Source organism: Salvia splendens, chromosome 12 (genome assembly GCF_004379255.2).
Source record: "Salvia splendens isolate huo1 chromosome 12, SspV2, whole genome shotgun sequence".
Lineage (NCBI taxonomy): Eukaryota > Viridiplantae > Streptophyta > Magnoliopsida > Lamiales > Lamiaceae > Salvia > Salvia splendens.
In genome coordinates this window covers 1793202-1807123 of record NC_056043.1, presented here as the reverse complement: position 1 = coordinate 1807123, position 13922 = coordinate 1793202, and the positions used below count along the sequence as shown (strand labels likewise).

The 13922-nt window shown below is 39.4% G+C and overlaps 1 protein-coding gene across 1 annotated transcript; it reads left to right on the top strand.

The window, feature by feature from the left end:
• Window positions 1-335: 335 nt before the first annotated feature.
• On the top strand, window positions 336-1364 carry LOC121758689. The gene is made up of 2 exons (XM_042154075.1): window positions 336-823; window positions 904-1364. The coding sequence occupies exons 1-2, from the start codon at window positions 497-499 to the stop codon at window positions 988-990; spliced, it is 414 nt and encodes a 137-aa protein (XP_042010009.1). The 5' UTR covers window positions 336-496; the 3' UTR covers window positions 991-1364.
• The last annotated feature ends 12558 nt before the right edge of the window (window positions 1365-13922 follow it).

Sequence of the window (13922 nt, the reverse complement as noted above, 5' to 3'; positions counted from 1 at the left end):
AATAATTCAGCTGACGATCCCAATTGCACATCCGAATCCCTGATAAAAGTAAAAAAAATAAAATCATATATGTAATCAAGATTTATCAGCAATGACAAAATAAAAATAAAAAAAGGAATATTGTGGAGAAAAGTGTAGATATAAAAATAAAAAAAGGAACTTAGTAGAGTTCCCTAGAATGTAGTAAAATATCTAGATTATTATGGAGAAAAGCGTAGATATAAAATATTAAAGAATCTAGTGAATTCTAGAATAGGAAATGAATGCTTATAAATATGGCATAGTTGTACCATTTTCACAAGTTCAAAAAGTTCAAAAAATTTGAGAATAAAAGCGTTCCTTTGCTTTTCCACTTCACCAACCACTCCTAAATCATTTCCCACATATTTCACTCATTCTCCTCTCAAATACTTCCTCCAAACTAAAGTACTCCTCCGACACATATCTTATATATTCCAACAAAGTGGTATCAGAGCCATAAGTTCCTACCTATAGTATGGCTAACTTGCCGTCGTTCCAAGTTCTCATGCTCAATAAGAGCAGTTTCGATTATTGGAGTATCAAGATGAAAGCGTTATTGGGAGCCCACGACGTTTGGGAGATCGTGGAGAGTGGCTACGAGGAGCCGCAAGACGAGACCGATTTATCCCAACAACAAAGGGATAGATTGCGAGATGCGAGAAAGAGAGACAAGAAAGCTCTCTATCTCATCTACCAAGCTCTAGGGGACGATGATTTCAAGAAGATCTCAAGTGCAAGCGCCACAAAAGAAGCGTGGAAGAAGCTCCAAATCTCGTGTGTTGGTGCGGAGCGAGTAAAGAAGGTACGTCTCCAAACTTTAAGAGGAGAATTTGAGTCTTTACATATGAAAGAGTCCGAATTAATTTCGGATTATTTTTCAAGAGTCTTGGCAGAATCAAATTAAATGAAAAAGAAATGGTGAAAAATTGGAGGATGTTAGAATCATGGAGAAAATATTGCGCTCTCTAACCCCTAATTTTGAGCACATAGTAGTTACAATAGAAGAAACAAAAGATTTGAAGGAAATGACTATTGATCACTTATTGGGTTCGCTACAAGCATATCAGGAGAAACAAAAGAAGAAACAAGAAATTGTGGAGCAACTTTTAAAGTTGCAAGTAAGCCCACAGGAGAAAGAAGAACGTTCCAGTTAGTTTGATGTGGAAGTCATCTCCACTCCCAATGATGGTAGTTGGTTTCTTTTGCCTTCAAAAGTGGTGCTTGTGGGCATTAGTAGCACAAAAACTCGTCAATTTAGATTTGAAGTGCGACTATGAAGAGCTGTCAACTTTGCTTGGAGACTGGCTAATCTATCAAACTGGGCACTTTGTGCCTTGTGGATTCCTTTCTTCTCAAACTACTGAATTTGTATTCAATTTGCCTCTACTTTTGCATGTAATCCAGAATCCATTCCATTAGCATACTCGTCGGACCACTCCATTCATTTCCTGCTAAAATATGCATCTTTATATGCAAATTTTCAACAATATAGCATGAAAAGTGACTCTAAAATGGTGACGAATGCTAGCCTATCAGTGGGTAAAAAGATCCTTTTCTTGCGTGGTAGGTCGTCAAACGTATATTCCTTACTCCAAGAATTCGCATCTCCGTAGGAATTCATCCTCCAAATAACAATATGAGAATAATCGGAAACAACATTACATGAACATCAACATAATCGATCCTCCAAAATACGTAGTTCAGAATAATATTCTTTGTCGGGAAGAGATAAACTTGTAAAGAGCTCAGTTTCGAGATCTAAGCAACATATCAATTGATTTCCACTTGAATCTGATGTCAACTAATAGAGATTTCCATTAAAAAATGTAGCGGTCAGAAGTCCATGTATAGGGGTAAATACATAACTAATACAAAATGTATCACATTTGTTTCATATTAGTATAAAAAGTTTGAAGTTTATATAAATCACACAAAAAGTTTCATTCGTGTTTCAATTTAGTACATTCCGCTAGTATGTTTTAAACGGTGTCAACTTTTTACTCATATGACGTACAAACCATGAAATAATGATGAAATATTTGTACCAAATGAAAAAATCATAAAACTTTTTGTACCAATATGAAACAATAATGAAACATTCTGTATTTCACATAGACAAAGAGTTAACGTCGTTTAAACACATATAATGGAATGTACAAAATTGAAACACGAATGAAACTTTTTGTATGATTTATGTAAACTTCAAATCTTTTGTACTAATATGAAACAAATGTGATACATTTTGTATGAATTATGTATTTACCCCCATATATAGGATGGCCTAGTGTTGGTATTGCTAGGCTTCTCCATGACCCTTCTCTTCCTCCTAGAGTGTATACGTAACAAAACAAATACACATACAGATATTCATATCGACCAAATAAAATATTATGTTGCCGACTTATTTTACTCACTCCAAATCCACAAATGATATTAATCTTACGTGTAGGCGAAGGAGGAAGCACTGTATATTCAGGAGTCATTGGATTGCTTATGGAAACAATATGACTGCTTTCGTTCCACGCCAAGAGCGAACCATCAAATGAATCAGTTATAACACAATAGTTGCAAGGCTTAAGATCAGGCAACAAGACTTGGAGAAGTGGCCTGAAGGCCTCATCGCAGACTATGTACTCATGGCTGAATACATTAACGAAAGCCATGCATTGTTCCGGTGTATACGATACCAGGCCTTGTTTCGGAGTGTACATTGTCTCTATAAGATAAGATGGCTCCATGATTTACAGACAAACTTGCACCTCATAATGCTTCTGATCGCGAGTCTGCGCATGATCTCTATCATAATATCTTGTGGTATAGTTGTAAACAAATCATCCTTCATTATTACAAAAATAAATTATAAAGATTAAAGATGCTTAAGATAACACTACAATAAAATGGCTAAGGACGCTTTTTAATGCTATTAAGAATTTAATAAATAAAAGGCTTAGTCTGAAGAGAGTGACATAAAACCATGATTGTGAAAGCAAGAATCAACATAACCGAAAATAAAATGAGAGTTTGATAGTTACTGTTTCATTGATTGAAAAATGTTGATTACAAGCAGCAATATATACATGCTCATGGAACAATCTAGACCTCTCATACGGTTATGATTACTTAACTAAAACATTAACTAAACATCCATTAAGATGCTAATTCTAACAAACTGCCGTGCTCTTTATTCCTTGTAGCAACACATCCTTAAAAGTACGGGAGTGGTCCCATGCTTCACGAGCAACAGCTGGACGTGAAGGTGGTGATCCAATGCTCACACAATGAGCTTCAATACGTGCACTCTTCTTTCCAGCTGTGCATGAGTCCATGTCAGCGCCATGTCCCGCATGCTCATCAACATTGCCACGTCCTTTGGCTTCATCATCAACTTCTTCAATCGTGATACTTCTAACATCCCCCCTCAACCTGAGTGAGGCTAGAGAAACTGCACCGAGTCTGTTTCTGAGCTTCATGAAAGGTTGCTGACTTAGAGGTTTGGTAAAGATGTCAGCTACTTGATCTTGTGTAGGGACATGTCGAAGATCGTTATCCTTATTCAAAACCTTTCCTCTTACAAAATGGATATCAAGTTCAATGTGTTTGGTCCTGGCATGAAACACATGATTAGATGCAAGAGCTATAGCGCTAAGGTTATCCACCCAAATCACTGGAGCAGTTTTGATAGAAAGCCCTTTCTCGATAAATTTGGACCATTTCTCGATAGCAGTTTTGATAGAAAGCTTTAACTCATTTAGTGTTGAAGTGAGCCAAGCAACTTCTGCAGCAGGATGAGACAAAGGAACGCGCCACGACCGTTTGTTTCTTAACACACCATGAAATGAGGCTTCTGCCAAAATAAGTGCAAAATCCAGTAGTTGATCTTCTATCATCAAGATCTGAGGCCCAGTCAGAATCAGAGAAAGCAGATAGAACTCTATTTGAGGCTTGAATTTGAATCCCATAATCCAACGTGCCTGAAAGATATCTTAATATCCGTTTCACTGCTTTCCAGTGAGGATCAAGAGGGAAAGCCATGTACTGACTGACTTTGTTAACAGCATAGTTGATGTCGGGAAGTGTGATAGCAGCATATTGAAGAGCACCCACGATACTTCTATAAAGCTTAACATTAGAGACTGGTGAACCAACGTTCTTGCTGAGTTCACAAGTGGAAATCATGGGTGTAGGACACCCTTTGGCTCCAGTCATGTTGGCCTTTTTTAGAAGATCTCTGATATAAGTCGACTGGCACAGATGTAAACCAAAGGTAGTTTTAACAACCTCTACGCCCAGAAAAAGGTCCACCTCTCCAAGATCTTTAAGGGAAAAATGAGTATTAAGCTGAGAAATGATACTCTTAATAGCACCAGGACAGTTGCCTGTGACAAGCATATCATCTACATTGATCAAAATATAGATAGTCTCTGATCCTGACTTCCTGATGAACATGGAGGCATCTGCTCTAGATTGAGTGAATCCCAGAGACATAAGTACAGAGTGTATAGTGAAGAACCAAGCTCTAGAAGCTTGCTTGTGCCCATAGATAGCTTTATTCAGCTTGGAAACAAGATGTGGACCACCCTGTTCAAAACCCTGAGGCTGATTCATGTAGATGTCCTCCTTCAATTCTCCATTAAGGAAAGCATTGTTCACATCTAGGTGAGTGATTTCCCAACCATAGCTTACACCAATAGTGAGAATCAACCTGATAGTGGCAGGCTTCACCACTGGACTAAAAGTCTCAGTGAAATCAAAGCCAGGCTGCTGTGAAAAACCTTGTGCAACAAGTCTAGCTTTGTGTCTAGCAATCTCTCCAGAGAGGTGAAGTTTTAGCTTAAAAATCCAAGTGCATCCCACAAGATTTTTCCCAGGAGGAAGAGTTGTCAATAACCAGGTCTTGTTCTTAAGGAGAGCCAAGAATTCAGCTTGCATAGCATCCTTCCAAACTGGAACGAGAAGTGCTTCTGAAGCTGATTTGGGAGTGTAGTGCAAAGTGACAAGGAGATTATAAAGCTTAGGCTTAAAAATACCTGCCTTAGACCTTGTAGTCATGTGATGTCTGCTAGAGACATTTGCATCATCTACAGGAATAACCGGAGCTGCAGCAACTGGTTGAGTACCTGAAACTGATTCAGCAGCGGAAAAAGAATCTTGATCATTTGTGTCATGAAGAAAACCAGGAGATGGAGAAGATGGAGACAGATTATCATCAGAATAAGCCACTGGAGCTGCAGATGTGGAAGTAGTAGCCTGCCGCTTCTCCACAGCAGGAAAAATTAGAAAGTGTGGATTAATAGTGGAATTATCTGAAGCATCAGTGGGAAAGATTGATGAGTAAGAAAAAATTTTCTCATCAAATACAACATCTCTAGAGACAATTACTCTTCCATCTGGAAGAAGGGGCTTGTACCCCTTGTGAGATCCACTATATCCCAGAAAAACTGACTTCATAGACCTGCTCTCCAGCTTGTGGTTGTTGTATGGCCTAACCAAAGGATAACATAAGCATCCAAAAACTCTCAAGGCAGAATAGTCAGGCTTCTTAGAGTGCAACTTCTGAAATGGAGAGATGTCACCAATCACCTTGGATGGCATTCTATTGATCAGAAAAACTACAGAAACAAAGGCATCATCCCAAAAATAAATTGGAAGTGAAGCTTGTGTCAGGAGGGTAAGACCAGTCTCAACTATGTGTCTATGTTTCCACTCTGCTAAACCATTTTGCTGAGGAGTGTAAGGGCAGGAAACTCTGTGAGATATAGCACTCTGCTTGAGAAAAGAAGGCAAGCCTTGATACTCCCCACCCCAATCAAACTGTAAACATTTAATTCTGGTTCCCAGAAGATTTTCTGATGATGATTTGAATAGTTTAAAAACATCTATAACAACACTTTTAGTCTTTAACAAGTATATCCATGTAAACCTTGTACAATGATCAACAAAAGAGACATAATATTTGTACCCATTTCTTGAAATGACTGGGGATGGTCCCCAGAGATCGGAGTGCACAAGCTCTAGAGGAAAATGAACCTTAAATTCAGAGGCACTGTATGGGAGTCTATGAGCTTTAGATACACAACATGAATGACACAACTGATTTTCATTGATTGAATTAACAGGAAGATTACAGCTCTTGAGGGCACTCTTAACAACATCAAAAGTAGGGTGTCCTAATCTATTATGCCACAAGGCTAATTCAAGGTTGACATCATGACTTAAACTAGCACTATGAGCTGGAATGGCTGGGGTAGACTGCCGGATTGCCTTGATTGAATAAAGTAGGAAAGGGAATGATGGAGCTAAAGCTTCTCTTGATTGGTGAGTGGTCAACTAGAAAGTGGTATAATCCTTGGTTTAAAAACTCCCTTGAGCACGGTTTCCCGGGTTCCCAGATCCTTGACAAAACAAAGGTCAGGATGAAACTCAAAGAAGACAGAATTATCTCTAGCAAACTTAGATACACTAAGTAGGTTCTTGGTTATGCTAGGAACATGCAAGAGATTCTTCAAAATTAGTTTTCTAGAAAAACCAGAGTGGGGCTTTAATTCACCAATATTAGATATAGACACAACAGAATCATTCCCAAGCAAGAGTTTCTTACCTCCAGTATACTCTGAGCTAGTGTTGAGGTTGCTAAGATCCCTAGACACATGATGAGTTGCTCCAGAGTCCGGATACCAGCTTGTTGATGCACCAGATTCAAAACCAAACTCTGATGTTGTTGTAGAATTTAGAGATGGAGGAGGTCTTGGTGTGGCTGTCTGAATCAGATGTGCTGAAGGGTTAAAATACCCTTGATGTTGTTGATTTTGAGCATTCCCTCTAAACTGAGGTTGTGGCTGTGGAGGAGAGTAATTCTGCTCAAACCGGTGCCAACATTTGGCAGCAGTGTGACCAGGCTTATCACATAACTAGCAGACCACCTTGTTGTTTCCTCTACCAAACCCTCGTCCTCCTCTACCTCCTCTCTGGTTTCTTGAACCCCCTCTGCCATTTCCTGGATTAAAGTTGGAGTTGTAGGGATTGAAATCTCTTTTCTGGTTTGTCTGCTGCAGCAGATTGAGGGAAGGTTGTGACCCCTCTGAGCTGGAAGAGTGAGATCTTGTAGTCTCCATTCTGGACTCAAAAGTAAGCAAGAAGGCAGTAGCATCTCCTAGGCTCCATGAATCTGACCTTGAGCTTATAGCACACACAGCAGGATCATACTCTTGCCCAAGGCCTCCAAGAATATGCATGACTTGCTCATCCTCTGACACTCTACATCCCACGGATCCCAGTAGATCGAAATAATTTCTCATCTTCCCAATATACTCACTCATGGTGAGAGAATCCTTCTTCTGATTTTGCATCATCTGCCTATACTGCATTATCTTTGCAGTGGATCTGCTGGCAAAATTAGTTTCAAGGGCACTCCATATGTCCCTCGCTGATCTTAGTCCAACGACCAGGCCAAGTGCTCCCTCTGATAGAGAAGAGAGAAGCCAAACGGCTACTCTTCTGTCTTGCCTTTGCCAGGCAATGAAATCCTCATTTGCAGTGATGGATCCTCCTTCTCCTTCTGAAATGAATATTGTCTGAGGTGGAGGTTGCTTCTCACCATTTAAATAACCCTCAAGGCCATATCCATAGGCCGTGACATCAACTTGTTGTTGCCACGTCATGAAATTGGCATCAGTTAATTTTACTGAAATTGGTGGGAGCTGGGGACTCTGGACAGCTCCTCCATTCGTTGAGCCGAAGCTTGCCATTTGTTGAAAACAAACAAGAAAGGAAGGAAAAGAAAAAAAAAGTAGTACAGAGACAAGATCAAGAAGATCCTGCTCTGATACCATGAAAAGAGTGACATAAAACCATGATTCTGAATCAAGAATCAACATAACCGAAAATAGAATGAGAGTTTGATAGTTACTGTTTCATTGATTGAAAAATGTTGATTACAAGCAGCAATATATACATGCTCATGGAACAATCTAGACCTCTCATACGGTTATGATTACTTAACTAAAACAGTAACTAAACATCCATTAAGATGCTAATTCTAACAAACTGTCGTGCTCTTTATTCCTTGTAGCAACACATCCTTAAACGTACGGGAGTGGTCCCATGCTTCACGAGCAACAGCTGGACGTGAAGGTGGTGATCCAATGCTCACACAATGAGCTTCAATACGTGCACTCTTCTTTCCAGCTGTGCATGAGTCCATGTCAGCGCCATGTCCCGCATGCTCATCAACATTCCACGTCCTTTGGCTTCATCATCAACTTCTTCAATCTTGATACTTCTAACATAGTCGTTCAAATTAATTAAGGAAGTGGCAGTAGCACAATATCTCGATTTGTTCTTCGACTCTACTATTAGAAACATGTGGAAAATGTGGGAAACCTTTGATGTGGCCAAGACCTATGGCCTTTCATCTTAGGTAACCCCCAAATGCATAATGAGGTACCTTAATGCCGAGACCTCTCGTGTGGTCACTCCTATCCGATAAATAGGGAAGTACACACGAACAACAAACATTCTCTCTTTTCTCTCAAGGTCTCTACATCATAGTGTGCATCTTAGGAGCATTGTCTAGCTCGATTCTCGAAACTCCATCAAGTTCGCCGGTGCCTAGCGGGTTTGAGGTGCTTCTACACGCTAGGAGGAAGTCGTTTTATCTTTGGGGGTAATACGCCATTCCGTGAGCACTAGCCGGGGCGTAATTTGTCTTGCGGAAAGAGGGCTTTCCTCGACTCGACTTATAAATTTGGTTTGCTTTATTTCCGTTGTAATTTTCATTCCTCTTTTGTTGCAAGTTTCCTTGAAATTGTAATAGTTAGAGTACCGCCTGTACACGGCTTGAGAATTTCTTCCCATTATTTCTAACAATCGCAAGACAAATTATTGTACTCTTCTAAGACAGGGTTATACTAATTGAAGTTGGAGGAAACATGAGCACCAAAGCTGGAATGAAGAAACGAACAGTCGCAATGTTCATGGGCTACGAAATGGTTAATTCCCTGAGATCAATTCTTTTGAGCATTGTGTTTATCGTTTGTCAGTTGACAAGCAAGACCAATTTAAACTTGGTAGTAGTAATTGGGATGCATGGGTTTTTTAATATATCAATGCACATATGTTTCAATATAATTGTGTACTTATTGTTGGAGACAATAGTGTGCAAATTATTTGAACGTGTTGTTATAAACAACAAAGATCACCAGGTGGTCGCAATGGTCTCCGATGTGAACCATGGTAACAATCCAAATGAATGGTTTGTTGATACAGGTGCCACATGTCATGTGTGCTCTGAAAGAAGCGTTTTTTCTACCTACAAATCTGTTGGAGGTAGAAAAGTACGTATGAGAAACCAAGCCTCTTGTAAGGTGGTTGGTGTGGGTAATGTGTTCCTAAAATTAGGATTTGGAAAGTTCTTACCCTTAGGGATGTACTGCATGTCCCAGACATCCGAAATAATTTGGTGTCAGGCTCACTTCTAGTAGATCATGGATTTTCACTAGAATTTTAGTGTGAAAAGGTTATATTGACCAAGTATGGAAAGTTCATAGGTGAAGGTCACCTAGTGAATGGGCTTTTTGAGGTGAATGTTACAGTCATTCAAGGATTAAGCAATAAGGAATATGACACTTCCTCTTATTTGCTTGAGTGCTCTGATTTATGGCATAAAAGACATGTAAATCTAAATGCTATAAAAAGATTAGTAAATCTTAATTTACTAAAAGTAGATAAGTTTAACTCACAAGAAAAATGTGAAGTCTGTGTTGAAGCAAAAATGACCAAGCTACCATTTCGCTCGATGGAACGGAGCACAAAACCTCTAGAGTTAATCCATACAGACGTATGTGATTTAAAATTTGTGCAAACTAGATGTGGTAAAAAGTACTTCATCACATTTATAGATGATTGCACAAGGTATTGTTACCTTTACTTATTAAGAAGTAAAGATGAGGCAATTGAAGCGTTTAAAGACTTCAAAAATGAAGCCGAAAATCAACTTAATTGTCAAATTAAGTGTGTTCGAAGTGATAGAGGTGGTGAGTATGTGGCCCCGTTTGCAGAATTATGTCATGCAAGTGGTATAATTCACCAAACAACGGCTCCATATTCTCCCCAGTCAAATGGAGTTGCTGAACGAAAAAATAGAACACTTAAAGAGACGATGAATGCTCTGTTGATTAATTCTGGTTTATCCCAGAACATGTGGGGGGAGGCTGTGTTAACAACGAATCATATCCTGAATAAAATTCCACTAAAAAATAGGGATGTGACTCCTTGTGAGTTGTGGAAAGGGAAGAAACCTTCATATTCATACCTCAAAGTGTGGGGGTGTTTAGCGAAGGTAGAAGTGCCACCTCCGAAACAAGTTGCAATAGGCCCTAAAACAGTCGATTGCATCTTTATTGGCCATGCACTTAATAGTAGTGCCTATCGTTTCCTAGTCCATAGGTCAGCTGTGCCTGGCATGGCTGAAGGAACAACGATTGAGTCAAGGAATGCTATATTCTTTGAGAATGTTTACCCTTGCAAGAGGCAAGATGATCGTTCTAGTGAAAGAATGATGGATGAATCCACTAGTTCTAATCCTCCAAAAAGGACGAGGTCAAGTCCTGAGGATGTTGAACCAAGACGTGGTAAAAGAGTTAAAGTTGCTAAAACATTTGGTCCCGACTTTATAACTTTTATGTTGGATGACGAACCAAAGTCATTGGCGGAAGCTCTGTCTGGCCCAGACGCGGCGTGGTGGCAAGAAGCTATCAACAGTGAAATTGAATCCATCATGAGAAATAACACTTGGGTGTTAGTAGACTTGCCTGAAGGCTGCAAGACTTTAGGGTGCAAGTGGATTCTGAAAAGGAAATATAAGCCCGATGGTACTATAGATAAGTACAAAGCTCGCCTAGTTGTCCAAGGCTTTAAGCAGAAAGAAGGGTATGACTTTTTTTATACCTATTCACCTGTTACGAGAATCACTTCCATTCGGGTGCTTCTAGCGATTGCTGCTTTGCACAATCTTGAGATTCACCAAATGGATGTGAAAACTACGTTTCTGAATGGTGATCTGGAAGAAGAAATATATATGGAACAACCCGAAGGGTTTGTTGTGCCTGGGCAAGAGCGTAAAGTATGCAAACTGGTAAAGTCATTATATGGGTTGAAGCAAGCACCATTACAATGGCATTTGAAATTTGACAACGTGATGTTGACAAATGGATTCACTATCAATGAGTGTGATAAGTGTGTTTACATTAAGAACACAGATAACGGGTTTGTTATTGTGTGTCTGTATGTTGATGATATGTTGATAATGGGCAGCGATAGTGCCATTATTAACGAGACAAAAAACATGTTGAAAAGAAATTTCGATATGAAAGATATGGGTCTAGCTGATGTGATTCTCGGAATCAAAATATTGAGGACTAATGAGAGAATTGCCTTAACGCAATCTCATTATGTTGAGAAAATGCTTAAGAAATTCAACTCGTTTGATTGTAAGCCAGCAAAGACTCCTTTGGAGCTCAATGTCCATCTGAGCAAGAATATGAGTGATTTTGTTGCTCAAGAAGAGTATGCAAAGGTCATAGGAAGTTTGATGTTTATCACAAACTGTACTCGACCTGATCTTGCTTGTCATGTAAACAAGTTGAGCCGATTTACGAGCAACCCAAGCAAGGAACATTGGAAAGCTCTGCGTAGGGTTTTGAGATACTTGAAGTATACTCTTAACTTTGAGCTGCAGTACACAAGATATCCCCAAGTACTTGAAGGGTACTGTGATGCAAATTGGATCTCTGATTCAAAAGACTCGTTCTCGACGAGTGGTTATGTGTTCACTGTGGGGGTGGTGCTGTTTCGTGGAAGTCGACGAAACAAACGTGTATAGCTCGATCCACCATGGAATTTGAGTTTATCGCATTGGATAAAGCAGGGGAAGAAGCCGAGTGGCTCAGAAATTTCCTAGAATGTATTCCAGGTTGGAAGAAGCCAGTGCCGACAGTAGTGATATACTGTGATAGCCAAGCAGCTATAGGGAGAGCACATAGTGGCTTATACAACGGTAAGTCTAGACATATTCGTCGGAGACATAATACCGTTAGATAATTGATCACAAGTGGTGTTATCACAGTTGACTATGTAAGGTCAGTTGATAACTTAGCGGATCCGTTAACGAAAGGTTTAAATCGTGATCAATTGCATAAATTGCTAAAAGGAATGGGACTGAAAACCACATCTTAAAAGATGATTATAGTGGTAACCCAACCATACGATTGGAGATCCCATGGGCTTGGTTCAATGGGAAAACGAAGCTATATGAATCTAGTTGTAACACTCGGAAGATTTTTTATCTTCGCCCATTCTTTAGAAAGCATTGAGTGTTGTAACCTGCGTGTGGTAAGAGGCTAAGTTTTGACTTTTAATGATTCTTAGAAACCTCGAGGAGGTGGGTATTGCAGGATACCTGGAAAAGAATCACCTATGTAAGTGAAGAAGTGTGGGCCGCTTCAACATGTGAATCACTTATGAATCCAAAGTGGTGTTCCATGGCCAGTAAAGGACACAAACGTGAGAAGTGATGAGTTTGTAAATAATATTGTGTCAATATTATTGTCTCGGTATACACCAAGGAGGAATGGTTCAAGGCATCACGTCCACCAGGCCGCCGATATGCCCGATAGTGTTGACTATGGAAAGTTCAAAGCCCCAAGCTACTATTCCAAATGCAATATTGTTTCTCGAGAATTGAGCATAGAGTCTGCATGCATGCATTTGTGTCTGGTGTTGGTTTGAGCTTGCAGCGCTCTAACCAATGTGGGGGATTATTAGAAACATGTGGAAAATGTGGGAAACCTTTGATGTGGCCAAAACCTATGGCCTTTCATCTTAGGTAACCCCCAAATGCATAATGAGGTACCTTAATGCCGAGACCTCTCGTGTGGTCACTCTTATCCTATAAATAGGTGTGAGTTTGAGAGATGAAGTACACACGAACAACAAACATTCTCTCTTTTCTCTCAAGGTCTCTACATCATAGTGTGCATCTTAGGAGCATTGTCTAGCTCGATTCTCGAAACTCCATCAAGTTCGCCGGTGCCTAGTGGGTTTGAGGTGCTTCTACACGCTAGGAGGAAGTCGTTTTATCTTTGGGGGCAATACGTCATTCCGTGAGCACTAGCCGGGGCGTAATTTGTCTTACGGAAAGAGGGCTTTCCTCGACTCGACTTATAAATTTGGTTTGCTTTATTTCCGTTGTAATTTTCATTCCTCTTTTGTTGCAAGTTTCCTTGAAATTGTAATAGTTAGAGTACCACCTGTACACGGCTTGGGAATTTTTTCCCACTATTTCTAACATCTACTCCCATCACGAGCATTGTCAATCCGATGATCAAGGAGATCCTGCACGGAAAACTTGTGTAAGAGTGTCTGATGGCCAAGAACCGTCGAATATTCAGGCTCATATCTAATGGCATATTTGTAATATTTTTCTGGTTTATAAAAGAATCGCACAATTAAGCAAGTGAATGTTTAATTAGATTAACAAAATTATAAAATCTTATATTATTATTATTATTAATTACATGAATTTTACTATCCATCCTTCCAAATCAAGGAAAGTGAAAATTGTAACCCATAATCATATTTTTAGAATTGATATTTAATCTCTGCAAAACATAATTAATTACATGAATTCTATTATCCAACACATACCAAATTAAGGAAAATATTCATTAACTTGTGTATTAGAATGATATTTAATACATTAATCTGGTCAAAATGCTATTGACTGTAAATCAGAACCATTATATATGGACTAAAGTATACTCCTCCGTCCACGGAAAATAGGTCCATGGATGGATGACACAGGTTTTTGAAAAATTGGTAAGATAAGAGAAAGAATGGAATAAGGA

Coding starts and splice junctions, on each gene's coding strand:
- LOC121758689 (XM_042154075.1), top strand. CDS start 497: ATGGCTAACTTGCCGTCGTTCCAAGTTCTCATGCTCAATAAGAGCAGT. Junction 824..903: donor GTGCGGAGCGAGTAAAGAAG/GTACGTCTCCAA, acceptor TTATTTTTCAAG/AGTCTTGGCAGAATCAAATT.